Raw genomic sequence first — 24,203 nt, 5'->3', positions numbered from 1 at the left:
ACAATTTACACAGTAAAACACCCAAATTGTCCATCTGAGCAAGTCAGTTAGGCTCACATTCAGTCATATAAGCTTATTTTTTTTCAAAGAAGTGATAAATTCTGCCAATGGCGTGAAACACTTGTTTTCAATGCAGTTTCACTTGTTTCAGGAATTTTCTAGAAACAAGAATCAGACGTATCTTGAGTCAAGGCAGAATAAAGCAGATCACTCCACTATCAACCACTGAAAAGTGAAATTATCTCACTCCATTGGCAGATTTTTTCAACCGTTGTCAGAAACATGAGATTTTAAAACTCAATAACAGATTCAATTGGATATTTTTGCAGTTTGAGGAACAATTTATGTACAAAATAAAGGTTGTCCAACTGATTATTCCCCACAAGGAAATTGTTGACTACACATGATTTAACTTTTTTTTTTTTTCTTTTTTTATAATTTATTTGCATTTTCAAAATTTCAAAATCATAATGCCACACTGCAGGCTCCTAAATACCTGATTGGATTTAGAATCTACTGAATTTGAAGCCATACTTTAAGATTGGAAATATACAGATGAAGAGTGGAGAAAGTTAGCTAAATGCTGTGCCATGACCAACTAATTATTCCCTGCAAGGCATGTGTCCACACATGATTTAATTTAGGAGAATGAGAACATTTTGGCAGAGAAAGTGAACTTTGTGAACGATTGTGATTTCCCAGAGAGGCTTTTGAATGTTGAAAGTGTAATTCGAAAGGCAGGAGTTGTTGATGGTTGAGGGTCTCATTTTGGAGGAGAGGAGAGAGACGTTAAGCCGGAATGAGTGGGGCAAGAAGAGGAGGTAGTGAAGGAGTTGGACAAGGGCTAGTGGGCAGCTGGCATGAAGAGCTTTCAATCTCACCTTCATCTCAAAGTAGGCAGAAAATCCTCAGTAAGGGGAAAAGACAGGAGGGAGGAGTGGATGGGGGGGTTGAGTAGCAGGGATGTAGTGGAGGATAAACCCAACAAAACTCAGTTTACCCACTTTAGACTGACATAAATCTTTATGATGTAAAGTTATATTATAAGTCATAGTAAGGGATATCAAACTGGTTTAAAGTCTATGAGGATAGGGTCTTTTTTCAGGGACAAAAGCATAAATTTATGCTTTTCTCAACATATAATTGATTTTTGTTTATATTGGTGGTTGTTGATGATGATCACCAACTGGAGGTTGCAGTTTACCCACTTTTCTATTGACCACTACATCACTGAGGAGAGAGAAGGTGCAAAGCAGTAGATTCCTGGCATTATCAGCAGAGGATTGGACTTGAAAATGGTAGAAGGTTAAGACAGATGAAACATAAGAAGCAGATGCAGAGAAGGAGTAGAGACGAGAGTCATCAGAGAGAGGTCGCCGGAGATTTGTACCACTTCCTCTTAGCTGCCTGTGGCCTTGTTTGTTCCATTTTCAAGGCAGGTGGGCGGGTGGAGACGGATGGGCAGGTTTCTAGGATCGGGGACAGAGAAGGTTAGAGGAAGAGGAGAAGGTTGAGACAGAAGTAGCAGTGCTGCAGCAGGGGGAGCGAGGGACAGGACTGAGGGGAGGGGGCTCAGAGAGAGATTATGACGATAGGTGATATGAGAAGAGATCAGTTTTGGGAAGGGTTTGTGGAAAGTTTGGATGGAGAAGGACACAACACGGAGAGGGGTAACGGCAGAGAGGTTAGAGGCGTAGCTTTGCCTGTGGGAGGGCGAAGTCAAGTCTATCGCCAGCTTTGAGCATGGGTGGAGGTGCCAAGAAGGAGAGATCAAAGGAGGATAAGAAAGAAATAATAGAATTAAACTTCTCCGTGGGACGCCTGAAGTCGCCAAGGAGGGCGAGCACCGGCCCAATCTCCTGGAAATGTTGATGGTGTTTCTAAGAATTCACCAAGTGGACCGAGAGGCGTTGATGAAGTTCAACAGTGTGAAGGAAGGGGGAGAGGGGGGAAGTGACCTGTGTTTATGGCAAAATTAAAATAGGAGAGAGTTAGGTGAGTCAGAGTGGAGGAACAAGGAGTTTCCACTGAGGAAAGATGAGCAGACCTGTGCCACCATCTTAACCTGAAGGTCTCAGAGAGCAGCTAAAGATATTAAAATGTTTTTGTGTAAAGGAATATGTTTCATGGATCCCTGTATTCCACTACCACTCTGGTTCTTCATCCAATGAGCTTTGAAAGGGTTTCATAAGCCCAAGAGGTTGGAGAATTTTCTCAACCCATAGATGAGTGTAAATTATACTCATCTCTGGGTATCAAATATTTGGAGGATGACACTGTGTAATCCTCCAAATATTTGAATCTTAAAAAATCATGAAAATCACCAAAGAGCTTATGAGGAGTTTCAAGGAGTTATGAAGTTTTCACATGACAACAGCGCAACACTTCATTTAATTCCCTTCCCTTCGTTGTATTATCATCCACTGACTATTCAGGCTACAGAATTGATTGCTGTAATAATTGTATCATGCTCATAGTTGTGAATTATGTAATTGGATACTTGGGCCCAGGAGGCCATGTATCCCCAACACGTTACCTGGTAGAGAGGTAGAGCAGATGAGTAACTTCTTGTGGGAGATCTATTCCAGGCCTAGCAGTCAGAGATTAACCCCTGGCTTGGGATCATTACGTCAGGTCCCTTTAATCTTGTGCAGCCTACCAAGCAGTAACCAACAGTGACTTTCTGACCGTCCCTCAACCAGAACTTCTGTTACAGATGAAGCAATTCTACTAGCAAGTGGATGTCGATGAAATGTGGAAGAGAGCCAGGAGAGGCAATGAGAAGATGAAGAAGCAAAATAAATGCTTTAAAGTGTCTAAATTGGTTTTTCTATGTATACTTTTGGAATTTAGGTCATCAGCATGTGACTTTCTATAAAAATCAGGGGACTTTTGTTATTTTGAGTGTTTGAGTCTGTTCAGGTGATCCTGCCAAATGTTTTACATTTAGGTGAAAAGTCAATTGATTCTATTGTGGCAGTCACTCAAAGAAAAGAAAAGTATTGGAGAGACTTTCAAAATTTTTTTTTAATGATGATACATTTTTATTATGGTAGCAGAAGTAGTAGTAGTAATAATGGTATGGTGTTTCTTGACCCAGCTCTTGGTCAACCTCTAGTGGTCATGGGAATTACTTCTACTGCTCAGATGAGATTCACTTTTTCTCCCACCAGAGGGCTCCTTTCACTCTTGCTTGCTTTTGAGAGGAATACAGAACATATCCAGTATATCTATGATACAGAATCACAGTGGGATAAGCAAAAACATGATTATGGACTCTGAAAAGATAATGTTTGGTGATATGAGCAGAACACGTTGAGGGGTACATGACAATATGGCTTCTGGAGTAGATAACTGGGTTTGAAGAGCAGCCTGTTGTAAGGAAACACACACTTGGCTACAAACAGAGGGTGTGGCTGCTGGCTGGCTTGCAGCCATGGCTGCTATTGGAACGTTGAGTCCCAGGGGAATTTGACCTCAGACTGGACAAGTTGTGTATCCTTTAGGGTGTGATGGGTAATGTTTTGAGAAGGCTGGGCTCTGTCAGGGCATGGCTTGTTATTTGATCAGATCAGGTTAATCTGTTTTACAATTTTACCAATAAAAGAAGTCATGCGCCAGAAGAACATCCAAATAGCAATGATTCACCAACTCCTCCGGCCTCTGCATTTCAGCTGCTGTTTGACTTGGGGCCTTGGCTGCTGTCAGCTGGCTGGGTGTTATTGCTACACCTTGGTCACAGCTGAAGACAAGTAAAATATTTCTTGCACAGCTTCAACCCAACTGGATTCACCTCCAATCCTTACTCATGAAGAAGCATTAGGTTTATAATTCAGGCTGTGTAAGCTGGGCAGCCTTAGGACCAGACAGTGCGTTCTTATACGCACTGAGGGATTTGATAAAACTGATGTCAGCATAGCTATTATATTCATAGCACAGGGGCGTGTCATATTTACTGAGAACAGCATGCTTCTATCAAATTTCTATGTATTTCTAGAGTAGTATCACTGTTTGGGAAACAACTCTGAAACTGTACCAAAGTGCTAACTTCTACATATTGAAAGATTAAATAACACTTTATCTATGTATCTTATCAAGAAGTACTTAAACTTCAACCAAATTGCAACAAATTAAAAATGAAATATCATTTCTGATTCTGATCTGTGTGAAATACAGCTATAACAGAGCAGATATTGGTATAATGATATCAGCCAGATAACCAGGTTGGAAATAAAACGCATATTGCTAAAGATCCAGGTAAACATTTAAACATTGCATAATCACTGGTCATCTCCATAGATTCTGATATGACTCTTGGCCATGATGTACCAAGACGTTTGCAAACCATCATGACACAAAAAATATAGATACTTTGCTCCAATTCTGCACCTGATTTACCAATACCTGTCATGCAAATACTCTTCAGCTACAGCTCTTCACTTCAGCTCAATTTTGGTGCTCTCTGCAGCTTGGATTACATGTGGAACATAGCATCAGTGGAAGAAAAAAACGTAAGATATTTTTGCAGGCAAATTCAAAGTAGATATGTTGAATAGCTTGCCTGATTGGTGAGGAGACCAAAAGCTTTCTCCTTGTTACTCTCTTCCTACTTTTGTTTTCAAGAGTTCTGTCAGGTTTACAGATGCTTTGTTTAGATCTGTGTAAATTTCCTGTCTGCTTTTTTCATCCCTGGCCCAGAGAAGGCTGCAGTATCCTCCTCACCTCCTCCCAAACACATTCAAGACCAAGTCAATAATAGATAGAAAGACAAAATAATCAAGGATTGATTAGGAGTGCTTTTTTCAAGTGCAATAAGGGAATCGCGCAAATGAAAACTGATATTGTGGTTCCAAACAAGGGATGGCTGAACATTTGGTGCAAATACATTTGGTGAAAGTAAAACAAATACTTTCAGTTGCAATTTCTCCTCTGAATCTATAATGAATGGCCAAAAGATTCATCAAAATGCTAAATTATTGCCGTATGAAAAGTACATTGATAATTCTGTGTGTAAATAATTGAAACTGAACACTGAACACTGAACACTGTCAGAATTTTCTTATATTTCCCTTTGGGCACATGTATGATCAAATCTTCTATGCATCTAATGGTTTTTACATGAGGCCCAATGTGCATTACAACAGCTGCATGGGAATAATAACAAGCTATAGAAACAGGGGCAGTGGAACAGGACATGCATCCGTTTCTACTGTAACTTCCTGCTGCCTGATCTCCCAGGCTGGGGGAGGACACACATATCAGGGAAAAGAGAACGCAGCATTCATGGGAAAAAGCCTCCAAAGCATCTAATTTCAATTCCCATGCTCCCCATGCACTTCAGACTCACACATGCTGGAGAAAATGTAAACCTCTCCTACTACTGAGATATTATGTAAATAAAATATGTGTTAACTTCAGTTCATAAGTACTCCAGTAGGTTACGGGAGCATCAAATTCAAACTAGAGCATGTTTTAACTATGATAAAAATGATATTCTAACCTGTCATCATTTTGAATGTATTGAATGCATAAGATCTACATTTAAAAAGAATTCATAATGAAATGAAGAAGATATTGCATGAGACCTGACCTCAATATAAACATCTGCAAAAGATACAAAAAATGAGCAAGTTTGCCTTTGTTGCTCACACCATTGGGAGGAGCTTGAGTCCAACTCCCTTTACATTTAACACACACAGCTGTAAAACAATGAGGGCATTGAAATACATCGTGAAGAATGTGAGGGAAACAGGCAGAAACATTATCACATTCTCTCTACCTCTCAAGTCTCTATATGAGGTTCATGTGACCGGTTACAAGATCATGTCTCCTTTGTAAGTTCAGTGAAAATGTTGCTCATTCATGTTAAAAGACCCATGTTTTCCATAGCTAACATATAGAGTTACAGAGTTAAAGCTGCTTATTTGCATTCTAAGTTCAGCAAATTTGTGTCAATTGAGTGGTAAATCTGGCCAAACCGCCTCTCTGAGACAATACAGGCCATCTTGTTATGTAACACCGAGGTATAAAACATGTCGCTTGAGGTTATGTCTCCTTCATGTTTGGGTTAGACGGACTGGCGTGCTTTAAAGGAACATCCTGTTGACTCCTACAGTTTACATTCCACTGGTGTCAGGGGCGTGCAGGCAGCATAATGTGACCTAATTTCTCAATTCAGGTCTCAAATGCCTTGACATTAAACACTGTGACCACTATTCCCTTTTAGAGTGCTTTATGGGTAAAGGGACACTTTCTGTTGTATGTTGGGCCAGTGTCTGTGATACTGATTAAGATTTCAGAACGTCGATATGGACACTTTAAAGTAATAATCAGCAATAATTTTCAGATTAATAAATGTTTTGTTATCACTGATTCATACATAGTGATTGAACCTATAGTCAGTTAATGAAAGCTTTTACTTTTGCTGTTCTAAACAGCCTGGTGTCTGGTCGCTCTTTCCTGGGGAAAATCCTCTGGTGCACGGGGAGTCATGCGTTTTATGTGATCTCTGGAAAGTGCAGTGCAGAAACACCACTGCAATGAGCGCTTAACACCAAAGATGTCGCCAAAATAATAATGAAAAAAGGGGATTACCACTTTAAAGCCAATAACTTCACAGGCCGGTACTATAGGCCTCTCATGAATAGGACCCCCATCAGGGGTCCTATTCCCTACTATATGAGTGTCTTAGATCAGGCTGGCAGAGCTGCAGACATGGCAATTACAGGGTGGGGGAGGGAAGGAGAGGGACAGTCAAAGCCTTAACACATCATTATTTATTCATTTTTAATACTACATCTCATTGCTACCATGTACTGTCTGCCTCAAAAGCAAAAAAAAGTCTAGCCTAAGGGTAAGAACACTGAATTTCATTATTTTTTGTTGATCCCATGACTTTGGAAAGTTTGGTCTGTATAATATAATTAGAGAAAGAATTTGAAACAATGAAGAAATCAACTACAACAACAGTTAGGATTCATTTTGAGCAGTCAGGGTGCACTTAGTACAGTGGTAGCCACTGTAGATGTCTCACTTTGCATATATTCAGCATTAGCACTGCAAGATTTTCCTAACAGTTCTTCAGAGCAACAGTGCAGCAGTAGTGCAACTGCCATGAAAAAGTGGGACTTCAATGATCAAGACATCTATATTTGTTTGTAAATTATGGCCCCACGATAGTATAGGTTATCTTGATGTGAAAGTTCAGACAAGCACTCTATGTCCACAAAGATAACCATCATTTTAATATTATCGTAACAGCTCCAGGCTTTCCAACGGTATCACAATTGTGTCAAGAGTGTTACAAGAGTCTCTGCTAACTTTGGTGGGCCAAACCGCCTCTCTGAGACAATATAGTCCATCTTGTTTGTAAATTCTTAAACTGAGTGGTGTTTGAGTTAAAGTCAAGTACAACCAGTGCAAAACAAGTATATCAATGAGGTGGTAGGTGTTTGAGTGCTCTAGTGGGACAAATCTCAGGCTTTAGGACCTGGAGGGGGAGGATTCTTCTCCCACAGCCCTGGTAACTGGATACCATGGGTGGGCCCAGCCAGCTCACAGTGACTGAAAATCTCTGCACATCTCTTGTACACTCCTTTTTCCTGTCCTCCAGAAAAATCCAACTTTATCTAGTGCAGACTGCTGCTGAAGGATCTATCCATTTGTAAGCAAAGGGGTCAGACAACCAACCTGTGCTGCATTGCTGAAAAAGCCTAATAAGGTAAGAGAAAAGGGCTGGGAGTGAGAGGGGGGAAGGGGAATTACCCTGGTCAGTGTTCAACTGGTGGGAAATCTCTGCCCAGGCATGCGAAAAGAGTCTTCAAATTCAATGTATCTGTCTATGGCATATGGTAAAGTAGTATTGCTTCACATTCCAGTGTGGATTTAGCAGTGTGGTTCACTCAAGTTGTTGGTAAAGTTTGAAAAGCATGAAAAAAGTAGGAAAAGTTTGTTGCACAAAATTGAAAATGCATGGGTGTTGATACATTTCGAGACTTTGCGTGTGATTATTCAATGCTGGGCTATGCAAGTATGTGAAACATTTGATTAGACTGCACTATTTCCATCTTTGGCAAGATATGAACCCAACTTTTGACCTCATTTTGTCTGTGACGGGACATTTCTCTTTCCTTTGTCTATTTATTACATTGCCAATACACAATCTCTTTAATAATGCATAGAGAGCAATACAAAATGCATTCACAATAATCTACAAAAGATTTACGCATGCATGCCAACTCATTATGCGTTAAAACTGCACAAGAGCATTTCTCGTCTTAACATCCATTCATGACTGGCACTGTAGTGTCATGTCCGATGAGATGAACCATCTTTACGTTTGTACGTGACACCAGACTTAAAAGCAATGGCTTACAAGGGCTCTTAACCACAATGGTTAGAAATGGTGAAATTGGCCAGCGTAGAATTTTCAGATGAATATGATCTTATTCTAAATGCTTTTGGTACGCTGAGATGAGGGGATCTTTTACAGAAAGTTTGCCCAAACTAAATTTAACAATATTGGCCAATGGGTCATTTGACATCTAAGGGAATAAGAGTGTGGAGCCTAAATGTCTAACACTGTGTTGCTGTCCTAATAATATCCATGGTGTTCTAAAGATGCTATCAGTAGGGAAACACACAAACTATATTCCTTCAGCAGTAAGTTGAAGATACTGTTGCAAAGCTGAGAATAGTGTAGCCTTGTGTTAACTGTCAAAAAATACAAGGTTATGCTTTAAAAGTCACTTCTTTCAGGCTCATTGAGGTCAGATACCACTCTATCTTTCTGTAAAGATCTTGCGGCTAAGCGGGCCTGTTGCTACTTGTCTGTGAAGCTCCTGAGTAGGGCAGAGCTTCTTAACGTAGAGAGTCCTTCACTCACAAGTAGACTGTGGTTCATTCCTTGCGTTTTACTAATGGGAACCAACCAGCACCAACCAGTCTATGGTGTAATTCCTCTTTAAGAGAGTGTTTGAATTCTTTATTCAGTTATAACTCTTGTGTGTTGCCAAGAAATGAACCACTCAGACCTAGCTGGCCAATGTTCTGGCATAGCTACTTCCTGCAGCTGCCTACGTGGCTGTTATATAAGAGTGCCTTGAGGTCAAATTGGAGAAGTCTACTTTGATTGGTATGACTAACCCGGCTCCCCCAGCTATCATCTATGAAAACTGCTGAGTAAAACCTAAGTATACCACAACATGGCCATCCTGATCTGGGATAAATCAAGGAGAACAAGCCATTTCAGTTCAGTTTTAGGAACACAATTGAACATTGTAAACTGAAACTATTACAAACACAAGTCAGGAGCAGAAACACCCTCCCAGACAAGATGTTGTCTCTCTTCTTGGGTCAGGAACATTATTTTACTGCAAGCGAGTAATCTTTGTCTTTGTGTCTCCTCATAGGTCCTCACCGATTAGCATTATACCATGTGGGTGGCAAACTTGGTAAGCCTGGCCCTACTGGCCACTGCAGCCTCAGCTGCCACCGCCGCCTCAGCAGACAAGGTCCTCAGTAACCACGCCACCATCCTGGCTGACAACAGTGCCAACCTGGCTTTCAGTCTCTATCAAAACATGGCCAAGGAGAAGGGCATGGAGAACATCCTCATCTCCCCAGTGGTGGTGGCCTCCTCTCTGGGTCTGGTGGCTCTCGGGGGCAAGGCCTCCACTGCCTCCCAGGTAAAGACCATACTGAAGGCTGATAAAGTTAAAGACGAGCAGCTGCACGCTGGTTTGGCCGAGCTCCTGACTGAGGTGAGCGACCCCAAGACCCGCAACGTCACCTGGAAGATTAGCAACCGCCTGTACGGGCCCAGCTCGGTCAACTTTGTTGATGAATTTGTCAAGAGTAGCAAGAAGCACTATAACTGCGACCACTCCAAGATCAACTTTAGAGACAAGAAGAGCGCTGTGAACTCCATCAACGAGTGGGCGGCCAAGTCCACTGATGGCAAACTGCCTGAGGTCACCAAGGATGTGGAAAAGACTGATGGGGCCATGATCATCAATGCTATGTTTTTCAAACGTGAGTCCATATGAAAACATATTTTACCATATTTATGTTAATCCTTTCATTACGTCTAGAATTAATTGGATTTTTTTAAACAGCTCACTGGGATGAGCAGTTTCATCATAAGATGGTGGACAACCGTGGCTTCCTGGTGTCCCGTGGCTACACTGTGTCAGTACAGATGATGCACCGCACAGGTAGGTAGAGACAGTAATATCTTCAGAAATAAATCTGGAACACTTTACATTGCTTATTACATATTCATAGCACCTGAACAAAAGCTGCTTCGTAACAGCTACATGGCACATTCATGGATGCTGATTCATTCCTTGTGTCGCCTTTCGTAAGATGTCTTTGTAATACTGTATGTCATTTGTAAGAGGACATAGAAGAAACCTAGAACAGTTTACCTAGAACCTAATTAAAATCACAAGGAATGGTGGATAATACAAAGGGGTGGCTAACAAAAGTGACAGTTGCCAGGTTGGACTTTCATTTTCAAATACTTGCTCAATAAGTTTACGCACTGCTTCACTGCTAAGCCACATATGGCAACATTACACCAACATGTAAAGAAAGCTGACCTAAGAATTGACCCAGTATGAATCATGAATGTGTACATAGCTGATATACAAACCACTTGTCCAGGTGTTTTTGACGTTATGTTTGTTCGGGTGTAAAGTGTTCCCACTAAATCATGGTATAAGATTTACGAGATTCCCAAAAAAGGGGTTATAAACAAAGATGTCTTATACAACAAGCATTGCAGAAATATTCCTAATTCATTCACAGGTCTCTATGGCTTCTATCAGGATACGACCAATAAGCTGACGATCCTGAGTATGCCTCTGGCCCATAAGAAGTCCAGCGTGGTGTTCTTCATGCCCTTCCATGTGGAGCCTCTGGAGAGACTGGAGAAGATGCTGACCAAGAAGCAGCTGGATACCTGGATGGGCAAGCTGCAGGAGAAAGCTGTAGCCGTGTCTCTGCCCAAAGTCAGCATGGAAGTCAGCCACAACCTGCAGGTAAAAGATGCAAGAGACCAAGAGCATCAGTTAGCGGACCAGTAATGGCTTCTGTTGTCACTCCTAGGGCTTCACCTCCTGCCTCAGCACCTTTACATTTTTTTTAACATGATCTCTCTCTCTCTCTCTCGTCTTGTTTAGAAACACCTTGGGGAGTTGGGCCTGACGGCGGCTGTGGACAAAACCAAGGCTGACCTGTCCAAAATCTCTGGAAAGAAGGACCTCTACCTGGCCAATGTGTTCCATGCTTCTGCCATGGAGTGGGACACCGATGGAAACCCCATTGACACCAGCGTCTTTGGCACAGACAAGCTGAAAAGCCCCAAGCTCTTCTACGCTGACCACCCTTTCATCTTCTTAGTGAAGGACCAGAAGACAAACTCCATCCTCTTCATCGGCAGGATGGTCAGGCCCAAGGGCGATAAGATGAGAGATGAATTGTAACCTCACCTTGACCCGAATTTCTAAGTTAAATGTTTGACTGTGTGTGTATATTTTCTACTGCAATATGATGAGAGAAGTGGGAAATGAAATGTACATTTGATACCCCACAAGTACATTCCTTTACATCATCAATGTGCCAGCAGTATTTCCCAATACATGACTGAAGAGATCTTTTTGTGTATTTCGTCCTGTGTATTAGTGAGCAAAGCATCGTCCAAAAGCCTCAACGTTATCTTGGAGAATTTTTGGCATCACTATGTGGCGTTTTTGTTATGTAATAGCTGATCACATTACGGGTTGAATACTTACATTAAGTATGATTTCCCTGATTATTGCCTTAAAAAAAAACAACACTTCTCTTCTTTCCTGTATCTATGTGGGTCACAGTTTACTTGAATTGTATGTAACTGAGAGGAGAATCCGTGTGATACATTATCATCAAGATGTGCCAAAGCAAAAATTGTTTCTGTGGTGACCACTTGTGGTAGTACGATGTTACTTTTGGAGAGGTTTTGCGATGCTTTCTGTTTAACCTACACCAAATATCTTAAATTTGGCAATTGTGTTTCAAATTTGGGAGACTTTCACAAACTTTTTGCACATTATTTTGTGACCAAGGGGCTGCATTGCTGTTTGAGTTGGTAGTAATCTACCCTGAAAGCACTAGTCTACACTGGCAAACTAACCAACGATCAATAACTGATTTGATATGAACTACAGGATCTCTACAATGTGTCTGCTCATGGTTTGCCACAAACAGGTATTTTTCAAACAATGGAATGGTATGAGACTGTTACAAACTTCATCTTTTTTTTTACAATAAAAGCACAAAACAAACCAAAAGTGTCATCATTATTTTAGATGTTTGGTTAGTTGGTATTTCCATTTTGTGTTATCAGAAGACACATTTTGACCCAGATCTTTTCCTGCTTTTTCTGTTCAGTTCTGTTTGAAAATCAGCTTGCCACGGAAGTTTGGCCTTGGGCAGTTTTGGTGAAGTCAAGCCTTTATCCACTGGGATTTTACGGCTGAATAGCACGAAGAAATTCCAGCTATGGGAATTTTGTGACCTCCCAGACAGCTGTACCTTTTATCAGCATGGAATGTCACAGATTTGCATTAATGTTATATATGGTATGCCTGCCTCAAGGTCAGTAAGTTCCTAATCTCCAAATGTTTAGACCTCTATAAATGCCTGGGTCATCCATAACAGATTAGTGCTGCAGCTGCTCTACTTGGATGAGAAAAACTCTTGCTGAAACCCACAACATTTCCAACATACCACCTGAGTGTTTGCATTAGGATTGCAATGGAAAAACTGACTTGGCTAAAGACAAGATTAAAAAGGATATTAGTAGTAATGATACTGTATATCTTTTATGTATTAAAAAAGAGACCAGTGGCTTAGGGAGAGTTCTGTATTGCCATTGCTATGTTTTGGGACATTTTATAAGTATCTCACGCCACCTAGAGGAAATCTGAAAAATGTATTGACTCCAACGTTGATGTGTTCAGCAGATTCATAGCTACAAAAAACACGTTGTTTACATGTTTGATAAAGTACGACTAAAGGCCTATGTCTATATGGGAAACTTTTAATAATCTATGGCTATACAATAAACACAGTAAACTAAAAACAATAAAATACAAGTATGTGTAGCTTAGTCCTGTACTGTTTACACCAGCAAATGATGTTGACTACCGGTATTGAAAGTGGCTTAATGTTCTTCTAATGATTGAATCATGTTGTATTGCACAAGCCAGTGAGACAAATCATTGTTCCTGATTCACTAAAAAACATTCATTTGAAAATAAATTTCAATTTCATGAATGGAAATGAATAATCCATTAGAAAATTACAGCAGATGGCTGTAGTCTTTTAAGTAAGTACACAGTATGAATCAGTACAGAGCTATGTAGATCAGGAGCATAGGTGGCAAACTTGCCTAATCATCACCACTAAGCACATTGACGTGACTGACTATTCACATCCATGCTAAAAGAAACAAGGAACTGTATAGGCTACTAACATGTTTCCAAAAAGGAAGGCCAATTTATGGTGAAGAGTTTAAGCTTTGTTGGAGGAATTAATCAGATGTTGAAGCTGCATTACTAGATTTACTTGTATACCTGATGACTAGTTTTTATGTTGCAAGTGCATTAAAATGACTGTTGTCATGGCCAAGATTGAGAGGGTACTTTCAAAATGTAATTCTGCAATTTAAATTGTAATTTTTCATAAAATCAGTACAGTAATATAAAATTAATGACAATTTCATAAAATAAAATGCAAATAAGAAAGCAAAATATGTAAAATTAAATTGGTGTCTATCTTGCCTCTAAATACTCATTTCCCTCTAGTGTGTGTCCAGGTAATGAGTAACCTTGACCCTTGACCCGTACTTAACCAATGATAGTAACAGTAATAGTAGTAGTCGTGGTGCTAGTATTAGTGATAGTAGCCTATAGGCTAATAGTAGTAATCGTGGTGGTAGTAGTAATTGTAATGGTGGTAACCATAATAGTAGTAGCCTAGTAGTAGTTTTTAGTAGTAATAGTAGTAGCAGCAGCAGTGTTGTTATTGTTGTTGTTGTTGTTGTTGTTGTTGTTGCTGCTGCTGCTGCTGCTGTTGTTTTTGCTGCTGTTGTCATGTTGGTTGTAGTATAACTATTAATGATATTAATATTAACATTTTACAGTGTATGTAATGTAATTGCTGCATTTCTACAGGAACTAAAGGAGGTTATCAGGTTACCCATTCGTCACGTTACCCCTCGTTGTTAATGTGTGCAGTAAGGGAGGAGTGCTCCTGTTGATGGGACTATAAATCCGTTACTACCCAGACTCAGCCTCCTCCTCTTCCATCATGGCTCCCTCGATAGACAGGCAAGGATACTGGGGGCGGCCGACTTCAACGCTGGACTGGTGTGAAGAAAATTATGTCGTCTCTTTCTACATCGCGGAATTTTGTGAGTAACAGACAAATACTGCAGTTGAAGTGAAAACTGTGAATTGTTGTCGCTTTTATCGAGGGAGGGAGAGGCACGGAGCCGGTGCTAAGGTCGTCTCTGAATAACGTAAACAGGAGCAGTGGCTGTAATTCTGGATTATGTTATCGTGTTAGCTCGGTTGATATTAATTTTTCAGTGAGTTAGCATAACCAGTACATTACGCCTACTGGACATACGGCTGTAAACCGACTGTAATGAAGAAAATGACGAGCTGTTTTTTGCCCTGGACGCCTAACGTAACGTTAGTCTGCCTTTTTCAGTTCGGCCACTTTGCATGTTTCGTTATATTGTAGACTATATCCGCACAGTGTTTTAGCTATCATTGACACAACTCACACAAATTTTGCTCATCTCCATTAATTTGTATAACAGGTCCACACTGAACTCCCTAAAGGCGTTGCTCTGCAAGGTGCACTAGTCATTCACAGGCACCACGTTGAAACTTCATGATATTATCAACGCAGCTCATTCCTTTGTCCAGCGATAAAAACTGGTTTCTCAGGAACCACTGTCTTAGATTTAGACTTTGTCAATGGCAAATTGTTCAAAAACGTTTTAAAGTTGTATGTTAGCTACAACGGGACTTTTTGCAGAGATGGCACAAGCTTCAGGTTTAATACCAAACTTACCACGTAGCCTCCCTTCAATAGCACCTTTGCTCTGCTACAGTATGGGGCAACATTTGTGACACCTAAATATTGAACTTGAAGTCATTCATATTGAGTATGCAGCCCATTTACAGTAAGCTATTGGAATTGAAGTAGGCTATATATTTTGGAACTAAACATAGTTATTTGTGGGCAAGTTGTAGTCTAGTCTTTTTTTGTTACAGTGCATGTGGTAATTCAAAATACAAAAAGCTGAATTTCAAGTTAACTTCACATTCAGCTACAGATCCTGTATTTCAAAAATGATGTATAAAATGAATATACAGATTAATTGAAGTTGAATTCCTGGCAGTATACATTTCACCATACGATAGAGAAACCAGATCTATTGTCAGTCCCTTGTTGCCATGTTGTCCATAACACTCAGAGTACTAAGTGATGCAACAGTTAGTCCAAGGTGGACTCAAGCCAAGTGGGTCAGAGTTTAGTTAAACTACTGCTCTTTCACCTCAGATGCATTTTGCCTACTCTACAATAGGCCTATATGGCAATGTTCTCCACTAAAAGTCACAAAGTTGGTAATTTCGTATAAACACATTTACATGCAACATTAGTAAGCTTTGGCATTGACCTGAGTGCAGAATATCTAGGATTTTAAAAATTGAAGACAGCTTTTTTTCCACAAGTGACACACGCTGGCCTAGCTGGATAGTCATTTCACCCACAGACTAATGGCAAAGATTTATTTGGCATTGAAACGGTGATTCAGGTTACAAAGGCTGGAATGTGCCATTGTTCACGTGGAAGACACAAAGAGAGAGCCCAACACAATTTTAATCCTCATTTGGTGTGTGCTTTTGTGTATGTTATCTCAGTTTTTAAAACATCAGCAGATGAGAACAATAGAAGGCTGACATAGAGGGAGGTCAGAAAGACTGTCGAACAGCAGACAGGAGTCTCTAAACAATATTTAGGCTACAGTTTAATGTTGTTGAGACGTGGCATAGAAAACCTAACTCTGACATGCCACAGTATCCTTGACATGTGTGCAATTCTATCAAAGTCCAAAGTCCACACATTCTAAAAATGTCAATCCAAGGACTCTTGTGGATAGTGGAGACGCCTTGACTTTTATCAGGCACCTGCAGATAAGGGAAGTTATCATGTCAATTATGAAAATAGTTAGCAGTATTTATCAGTTTTTACACTACTTTTTAACCAGGCAAGTGGGCTATACTAAGTACACATTTTGTATTTACAGCAACGGCCTAGGGGAGGGAGGTTTACATATACACACAGGCACACCTGGGAGCTACCCAGTTCAACCCTAGGTCACTGAGCAACTGCACTGGTGCAGATGAGGGTGCTTTGCTCAAGGGTACCTAATATAGAACCTCCTTGACCTAAACGGTAGTTATTAAAGCCTTGTTCACTTCCCCTCCCCAGATTTTCCTAGCTGGTTTTGTGTTTCAAACCAGCGACCTTTACATCATACACTAAGCTTCTCTAGCCATTAAGCTACTGTACCCACTTCAGTTCAACTGCATTCAGTTTAACTTCCTTACACAAGTGCACAGTGAAATTAAAAGCCTTTTGTTGGGGTCACGGTACATTCAAAATGAGCAAAAATGAGAACAGTATGAACAAGGCAAAACAAAATAGTGCAACAATACAACGTAGAACAATAGCAAAGTGGTAAATGGCAGTCAAATATGTATTGAGGTAGTCAGAACTGAAAATGTATCTATTGCAGTGTTAACAGTATTAGAATGGTGTAATACTTAAAGGGACTCATGCGCTGTAATTCAAGAATTTCAGAAATTAAAAAATTACTTCTATTGAAGGAATCAGAATAGGGAATTCAGGCATAGCAATGTTAATTGTAGCAGTATAAGTGCCTGATGCAAAGCAGCTTGACATGTCATTGTTAATGAAGTCTTCGTGCAGAGATCATATTTCTGCAATAGGATACCAGCCATGCTGCTGATCACACAATGTAACCCAGACTGCCTCTGAAATCTCACTGCCGTCATGTCACCCAATCACAGATGCAGGCAGGGCTGATCTACTCAATGACTGAGGGTTCAACCATGATGCAGGTCATATTGTCTTCCTCTAAGTGTCTCTCCGTTGTCTTGTTGAACAGGGAACACCGTCAGCAACCTGATTATGATCCTTCCTCCCATTTATGGTGCCATCCAGACGTTTCGAGATGGCCTTGAGTTTCGCTACATCTGCTCTTTCCTCGGACTGGCAGGTTAGTCTATAGGAACCACAAAATGAAGTAAACTGCCTCTTGTTAATTTATTAATGTATTAGTTATAAACAACAGCCTTTTTAGTCATACAGTATTTGCTGCCTGATGCCATCATAACATAATCATACCTTCTATGTGTGAGAAGGGAGTGTGTCTGTACTTCCAGTTTTAATGTTATGTTGGGTTGTTTGTGTGTCACCCAGCTGTTGGTGTTGGTTCCTGGTGCTTCCACATGACGCTGCTATATGAGATGCAGGTGGGCTGACTTATACTGCCTAAAAATAAATCCTGATTTGTCAGCAAAAAAGTGTGTACACAATCACGAATGTGGGTGACTGTTGAGACAGTTAAACCGTTTTTTTTATCTTTTCATTTCTTGCTGAAAGTGCATGAATCAGACTTATTGTCGCCTTAGGAAATATTTGTAATGCAAAGGACACAGATTTGTTGCCTATTGCAATGCAAAGTTATACTGAAACACTGTGGCCTTATTGTGCTGCGTTGACTCACATAGCGCATTGATAAATGTGTGTTATGTGTCTTTTTTGTCTTTTGCAGTTACTGGACGAGTTGCCAATGATTTACAGCACATGTGTCTTCGTCTACTGTCTGTAAGTGGCCCAGCCTTTTGGATTTATTGCTATTGAACACCTCTCAAAACAACTGGTCAAGCCTGATGCCCACTGAGAGCAAATTTAGTGTGATTAGGGCAGTGAAATGAACCAGTGAATCCCTCAATTGATCCATTCCAAGGAAGTATAGCGTGTCTTGTTCTTGTGGCTTTAGAGTGTGTGTAATGGAGCTATTGATTCTTCGGCTGAGCTGGACTGGAGCATATTTCTCCATTCTAGTTCATCCTGTTATTTGCTCTCCTCTCTGTCCTTTTGTATGTCATGCTGAACATGTTTTTCATCAAATTTCTGTTTCAGATATGAGTGCTTCAAACAAGAGAACACCATCAGTTTATTTCCTATTACGTTATTATTAATCTTCAGTGTCTCAGTCAGTCTGGTGAGTGTCTGCATTTGCTGAATTAGTTCTGTCCCTATGTAATAAGGGTGATCAAATGCGTCTAATTTTACTTTGAATTATATGATAAATGACATGTAAAGTCATTAACATGACCTTGACTAGCTTCCTTATCGGTTTTCGTAGGTGTACTTACAGTGGAAGGAGCCAGTCTTTCACCAGGTAAGGGAGTGCACTGCATTCAGCTGAGTCAGATTGCTCTTTGTTTGCTATTAGGGTTCAGCTTGTCGTAAGTCAATTTTGTCCTGTGTAAACACTGGGCAAGCCAACACAGCATATAACACTCTATTTGGTGCATGCTGGTTGTTGAACATAATGTAGCATTTCATATTAAAGCAGATCCGCAGAATGCAACCTTTAGTGGCATTTTATAGTTTGTTCATGGCCAGTTTGCTACAGTTTGCACTTCTTGCAAGAAGTGTTAAATCAAGATCTAGTATGTGAGAAACTCTATTCTAAACGCACAGTATATACACAGTGCATAATCATTAACTATAAGGTCAAAACACAGTAAACATTTGTTGGGATGCTAAGCTAAGAGGGGAAATTTCATAGCCATGGCCATAAGACTGTAACCTTAAGCACTTACTTCTATTATACCAAGTGTTTATCTGTAAATGCTTACCGTCCCACATTGTGTCTGTGTTGCTTTGCAACAATAAGGGCAATGTGACAAAGCTGCCTTTGTTTACTCTTTGGAGCTGGCTTTGTTTACTGATCACACTGCTCTGTGGTGGTTCATAACTAGACTGCGCTGTTAGCCCTGTTGGAGTACATGAAATGCAGAGGATAGACATTGGTTCAGAAGGCTTCTTGTCATCTGTAATGATTTTCTGTTCATTTTTAAGTAGTGATTGCACATAGCACTCAGTGGATTTGTGGATAACTCAAATGAGTCAAAGCAACAGATGTAAAGTGATGTAAAGTTTTAAGAGGCTTTTTTTTTTCTTTCTTGCCCCACAAGTTCTTATGGTGTTTCAAAGCCATATGCTTTTTCATGCTTCCAGGTCATGTACGGTGCTCTAGTAGCTTGCCTAGTGATGCGATCTGTCTTCATAGTTACATGGTAAGTTCGCCAAGTGGATACAGGAAATTTAAAATGTTCAGCGAAGTAAGTAGTGAAATACTAAAGGTGATGCTTTTTGTGTCATTTGCAGGGTGTACCCCTGGCTCAGACCTCTGTGCTACACCTCCTTAGGTGTCTTCATGTTAGGGTTCCTACTGTGGAACATTGACAATATCTTCTGTGACTCATTAAGGTAAGTGAGAGGCTGGACATTACACATTTACTTTAATGTGTCCCTGCAAATTGAATTTAGAATGCAAAATTCTCAGAACTAAGTTCATTTTCCCTTTTAAACAGCAGTGGTGAAGACAAGCGAATGATTATTATTTATTTGATGGCACAACTTTAGCTTAATGCTTTTTTGCCATCTCAAGGACAAGGCAGGCAAATTAAAAGTAATGTCTGTGCCTTGAAATTGATCAGCTCATTAACTGTAGGCTATTTTTCTTAATCGGCACTATCTCTCATTTCAAGTTGATGTATTTTTAGTTTTGATGTGAACACAACATTTATAAAAAATAGTGATTGATCGGGCAATTTGATAACATCACCTTGAGGCAGAGCAATCCAATACTGTAGGTATAACAGTCCTTGTGTTATTAATAGAAGCTGATGATAGGTAACACCCCCTTTTGTCCCTCAGAGCCAGTAGACAGACGCTGCCCCCTGGTGTTGGCACAGTAACACAGTTCCATGCCTGGTGGCACATCTTCACAGGCCTGGGGTCCTACCTGCACATACTTCTCAGGTAAACCATATGGCTTGTATTTGAATAACAGGAGATGATAGCTGCAGTGGGTTTTGTTGATGATCACTGCATTTTTATGCATCTAAAAATCAAATGTTTACCCTCTTTTAGCCTCCAGATCAGGTCAACCTACCTCAAGCACAGACCAAAAGTAAAGGTATGTCCAGTCCTTATCCTTTGCATATAGCTTTTTTTTTTATCCTATTGTATTTTGAGTTCTGCATGTTTGGCACCAAATGAAAATCAAAAACATGAGCTAATGCTACATCCAAAATGTGTTCAGTTTCTATGTGGAGTGTGGCCCACATTGCACATTGAGCCTCAGAAGACAAGCTGAAGTGAAGGGATGGGGACCATTAAAGGATGGTGACTGCCATATCCAGACATCATCAGCACAGGGACCTACCAATGCCCCTCTCCCTCTGCTGGGAAGTCAGCCCACAACCAGAGGGCAGGTGTACCCCAAGGCACCACCCCAGGGACCCTTCAGTTCTGCACTGCGGAGATTTGCTAAATACAGTATAGCACTGAGAAGTGTCAAGAAATGGAAGATTTTTTTCATCAATCATAATTTATTAGATTAGCTTTTTCTGTAATGTTGTTGAAGTGTAATGTTTTTATTTGTTCATTCATTTTCAATGCAAATATGATGTGTAGTCCACTGCTGATACAGTGGTAGATGTTGAATGGGTTAAGGAAGGTTTCTTGATTACGGTTTGGGAAAAGGGAAAACAAGTGTCAATAAGTCCTCATTTACATTAGCATATTTATCGTTGTATGTTAAAATCTGTGGATATTTAGATCCCCTAACTAAGGTGTAACTAAGACTGTATTGGTTATGTGTAGTTTTAAGTGTAGTTGAGGGAGCTCTACATACAACACAGTATTTTCATATCCCTTTCAAGGAGTTTCAGGTATTGTTTTGGATGTGCTCAATACATGTGGGATTATAACTGCCAGCTAGAAAGTGATACTGTGTTATTGTAGCTCAGCTGTCTTGACTAGAAAGTCCCCATTCATTTGCTCGGCCGCAGGCTTCATTTTTGACTTGAATTTGTTCTATCAAAGCATGCCAAGACTGGAATTATATTGTTCTTTCCAATGCTGAAGTAGCTCTTAGATTTAGAACATATTGAAGTAATGTTTGAGACATGTTAATGTTTTACTTGACTATTAATGAGACAAGGAAATGCCATGCTTACATATAGTTTTGGTTCACAGCGCCACAACACTGACTTTTAATTTTGATCAGAAATTGCGATACAACAGAGTAATTCTTTTCATGCAATTCGTTTCATGACTTTTTTCCAAATACACGGGGCAAGTTGAGCCAATTTTTACAGTCTGAGTTTCTGTGGAGAGAGAAACACTTCAGTCTCTTTACCAATAGATGTTGTCATTTATGAATCAAGATCTATCAAACAGAGGTTAATCCTCAGCTTCCCTCTGTGTGTTTTAGAGTTTTAAGTTGAGCCACCACTTTGTTAGGATGCCTTTTGGGGGAAAAAAAAACTACAACAATGACATAGATTTTTCATTTTGGAGTGAGTCTTTTTTTTTATTTTTTTATTTTTTTACATTTATTAAAGATTACTATTTGGTAAAGATGTTTTATGCTGAACTGCTTGAGGTGTTTGGCCAAAATCTGGAGGGTAAATATCGGGCACATATAATACAACACACAAACACACACACACAGAAACTACAGTGAAAATTGGCTCAACTTGCCCAAAGCAAAATTTAGCCCCCCCCCCCCCCCCCAGACAATATTTTTTGACATATTTTTTTCGATCTAAAAAACCTTAAGGTTGGTATTCTCCAGGTATATGCTAGTTTAGATAGGCCCAGACTGAGCGAGCATTAGGCAAACTTTTATGAATTTGTAAACTCTTATAAACCTACCCATCTTTTCATTTGCCAGTGATTGGTTAACACATAACTTGCATAGCACATAGCTTCATAACAGTTACATGGCACTGTCATGTATGCTCATGCTTTTCCTAAGACAGCTGTCGTAAGGGCTTCATGCAACAATTGTTATTTGTGCCACGTATTCTTGCATAGCCAGACCTTTCTCCACACTTTGTTTTGTTGCTGTTCTGGACAGAAAGTCTATCTCAAGCCATTGTCAGGGAGAAATGAATGGAAAAATGATCAGACTGATATGTACATGTTCTTCTCAATAATCCAGGGCAGCAGGCCTGAGGGGAAGTGAGAGTGCCCTTTCACAATACTGATGGAAGAAATAATGTTTTAGCCAGTTGGCAGTTACACTAAATCCCCCTTATCATTCCTACTCTCATGCTATAGAAAAATAGCATTGTGGAGTGCCCTGTCCACTTAGAAAAAGATTGCTTAAATCAAGAGTAGTTTGAAGGTTCTACTTTTGTACAGGTACTTAAAAATATCAATGTCTTAGAGCTAAGCATCCCCCACAATACTCAGTCAACCACGTCATCACTGGTGTCCAAGTTGGAATGCTTTGGCAAGGCATTATTTGTTACTGTTTTATTTATTTATCCCATGGTATCAAAGTGAAGATTCAAATGGCACATACACTTAGTGGACAAGGCTCATGAAACATGGTACCACCACTAGATGGCATACATTTCTATGTCTTTTCAGACAATTGTGCCCAAGGATGCCATAGTAACTGCTTTGAGTAACTGCTACCTACGCAGCACCCTTGGAGTCTGTTCCTTAGTTTTCATATACTGGATTTGTGTTGTGACATGAAGGGGTTTACATTTTTACAATGTTTGCTTTGCTACTGTGAAATTGTGCGTATCTAATGAGAAAAAATGTATCGGGCTTTACTGTAAATGGAAAGAGCTAATATGCATAACTTGGGTGCAGCTTGAGACTGTAAATGAAAATCTGTTGTTGTATGGAGATATTTGTATTTGTCAGGCCTCTGAAACTGCTGTGTGCTGGATTATCTCCTGAGACGACACATTAGACATCATTATGTTATTCATTATGCTTCAACCATGCTGTCAAACCTCATATACTCAGTTATAGCCACATGGACCCAGTGTTGCAAACATTCATAAGCACATAAGCACAATGTATGAAGGACAAGTATTGACATTGTTCAAATGTTCATGTGGAATCTCCAGTATATGTTATTATCTTAAAATCACTGCTTGTGAGAGGGGGTGAGCAGTTGTCAATGAGGGTGCCTTATTTTTATCCTTGCAGTGTAATCCAAGTTGCCTTGATGCTCATGATAAACAACCCGTTAAAATTTCCCTGTGTGTTTTACAATGCCCCCTTCCCCCATAATTGGCCCGATGTGCAGAGAACACTTAAAGTAAACCGTCAAAGCATCAGGAGGAAAACAATTACAGCTTCTAATGCAAAGTGTGTGCCTGATTCCTTGGCCTTCCATTCGTTTCAAATGTGTCTAACTTTCTAACTTAGCTACAGGTTGTGCTAATGATGTTTATGACTATAGCTATAGGTGATAAGACTTCTGTGATGAGGCCAGAAGAGCGAACTCTGCCAACATTTTTGTAGAACTTTGGTCATGTAACAGTCTTTCATAAGATGTCCTGTATTGTCAAATTAAAGATGATGTATCAATGTTAACATGAACTTGATTTTGCCTTATTTCCTCTCCCTTAAGCCATATGTAATTCCCAATATGTTTATAGCATGCTCATTATTGTGAAAGACTGTGTTTGTTCAAAACTTGGATGGGCGATGGATACTATATTAAGAATAGACGCTGGCACAATCCACCTATATCTAGTGCATGCAGTTTGGATATGGCACTATAGTGATGGATGATGCAGCGACAATGACCATCAAAATACTCATGTATGACTCATATCTTTTATAGTAAGCCATATTTATCCGTAGTTTAGTGCGCCTTATCATAGCAGATAATGATTGTATGATGCTAGGGTTACAAGTTGAGTCATGCGTTTGAAGTCTGAGGTGTGGCAGTCATATACGGCCTGTAGGATGTGCAACTACAACTAAGGGCCCTACTG

The 24,203-nt window shown here is 40.0% G+C and overlaps 2 protein-coding genes across 2 annotated transcripts; both read left to right on the top strand.

Moving 5' to 3' along the window:
- The first annotated feature begins 7,584 nt into the window (after nt 1–7,584).
- Nucleotides 7,585–12,317, top strand: serpinh1a (serpin peptidase inhibitor, clade H (heat shock protein 47), member 1a). The gene is made up of 5 exons (XM_071898365.2): nt 7,585–7,720; nt 9,411–10,032; nt 10,116–10,214; nt 10,810–11,042; nt 11,184–12,317. The coding sequence occupies exons 2-5, from the start codon at nt 9,435–9,437 to the stop codon at nt 11,484–11,486; spliced, it is 1,233 nt and encodes a 410-aa protein (XP_071754466.2). The 5' UTR covers nt 7,585–7,720; nt 9,411–9,434; the 3' UTR covers nt 11,487–12,317.
- A 2,035-nt stretch (nt 12,318–14,352) lies between these two features.
- acer3 (alkaline ceramidase 3) lies at nt 14,353–21,437 on the top strand. Its single transcript, XM_071898372.2, has 11 exons — nt 14,353–14,455; nt 17,252–17,362; nt 17,566–17,618; nt 17,921–17,973; nt 18,292–18,373; nt 18,518–18,553; nt 19,399–19,457; nt 19,549–19,650; nt 20,101–20,205; nt 20,317–20,362; nt 20,489–21,437. The coding sequence occupies exons 1-11, from the start codon at nt 14,353–14,355 to the stop codon at nt 20,540–20,542; spliced, it is 804 nt and encodes a 267-aa protein (XP_071754473.1). The 3' UTR covers nt 20,543–21,437.
- Nucleotides 21,438–24,203: the final 2,766 nt, after the last annotated feature.

Source organism: Centroberyx gerrardi, chromosome 11 (assembly GCF_048128805.1).
Source record: "Centroberyx gerrardi isolate f3 chromosome 11, fCenGer3.hap1.cur.20231027, whole genome shotgun sequence".
Classification (NCBI taxonomy): Eukaryota; Metazoa; Chordata; class Actinopteri; order Beryciformes; family Berycidae; genus Centroberyx; species Centroberyx gerrardi.
Note: the sequence above shows the minus strand (reverse complement) of the source record. Positions and strands in the feature narration are given on the sequence as shown.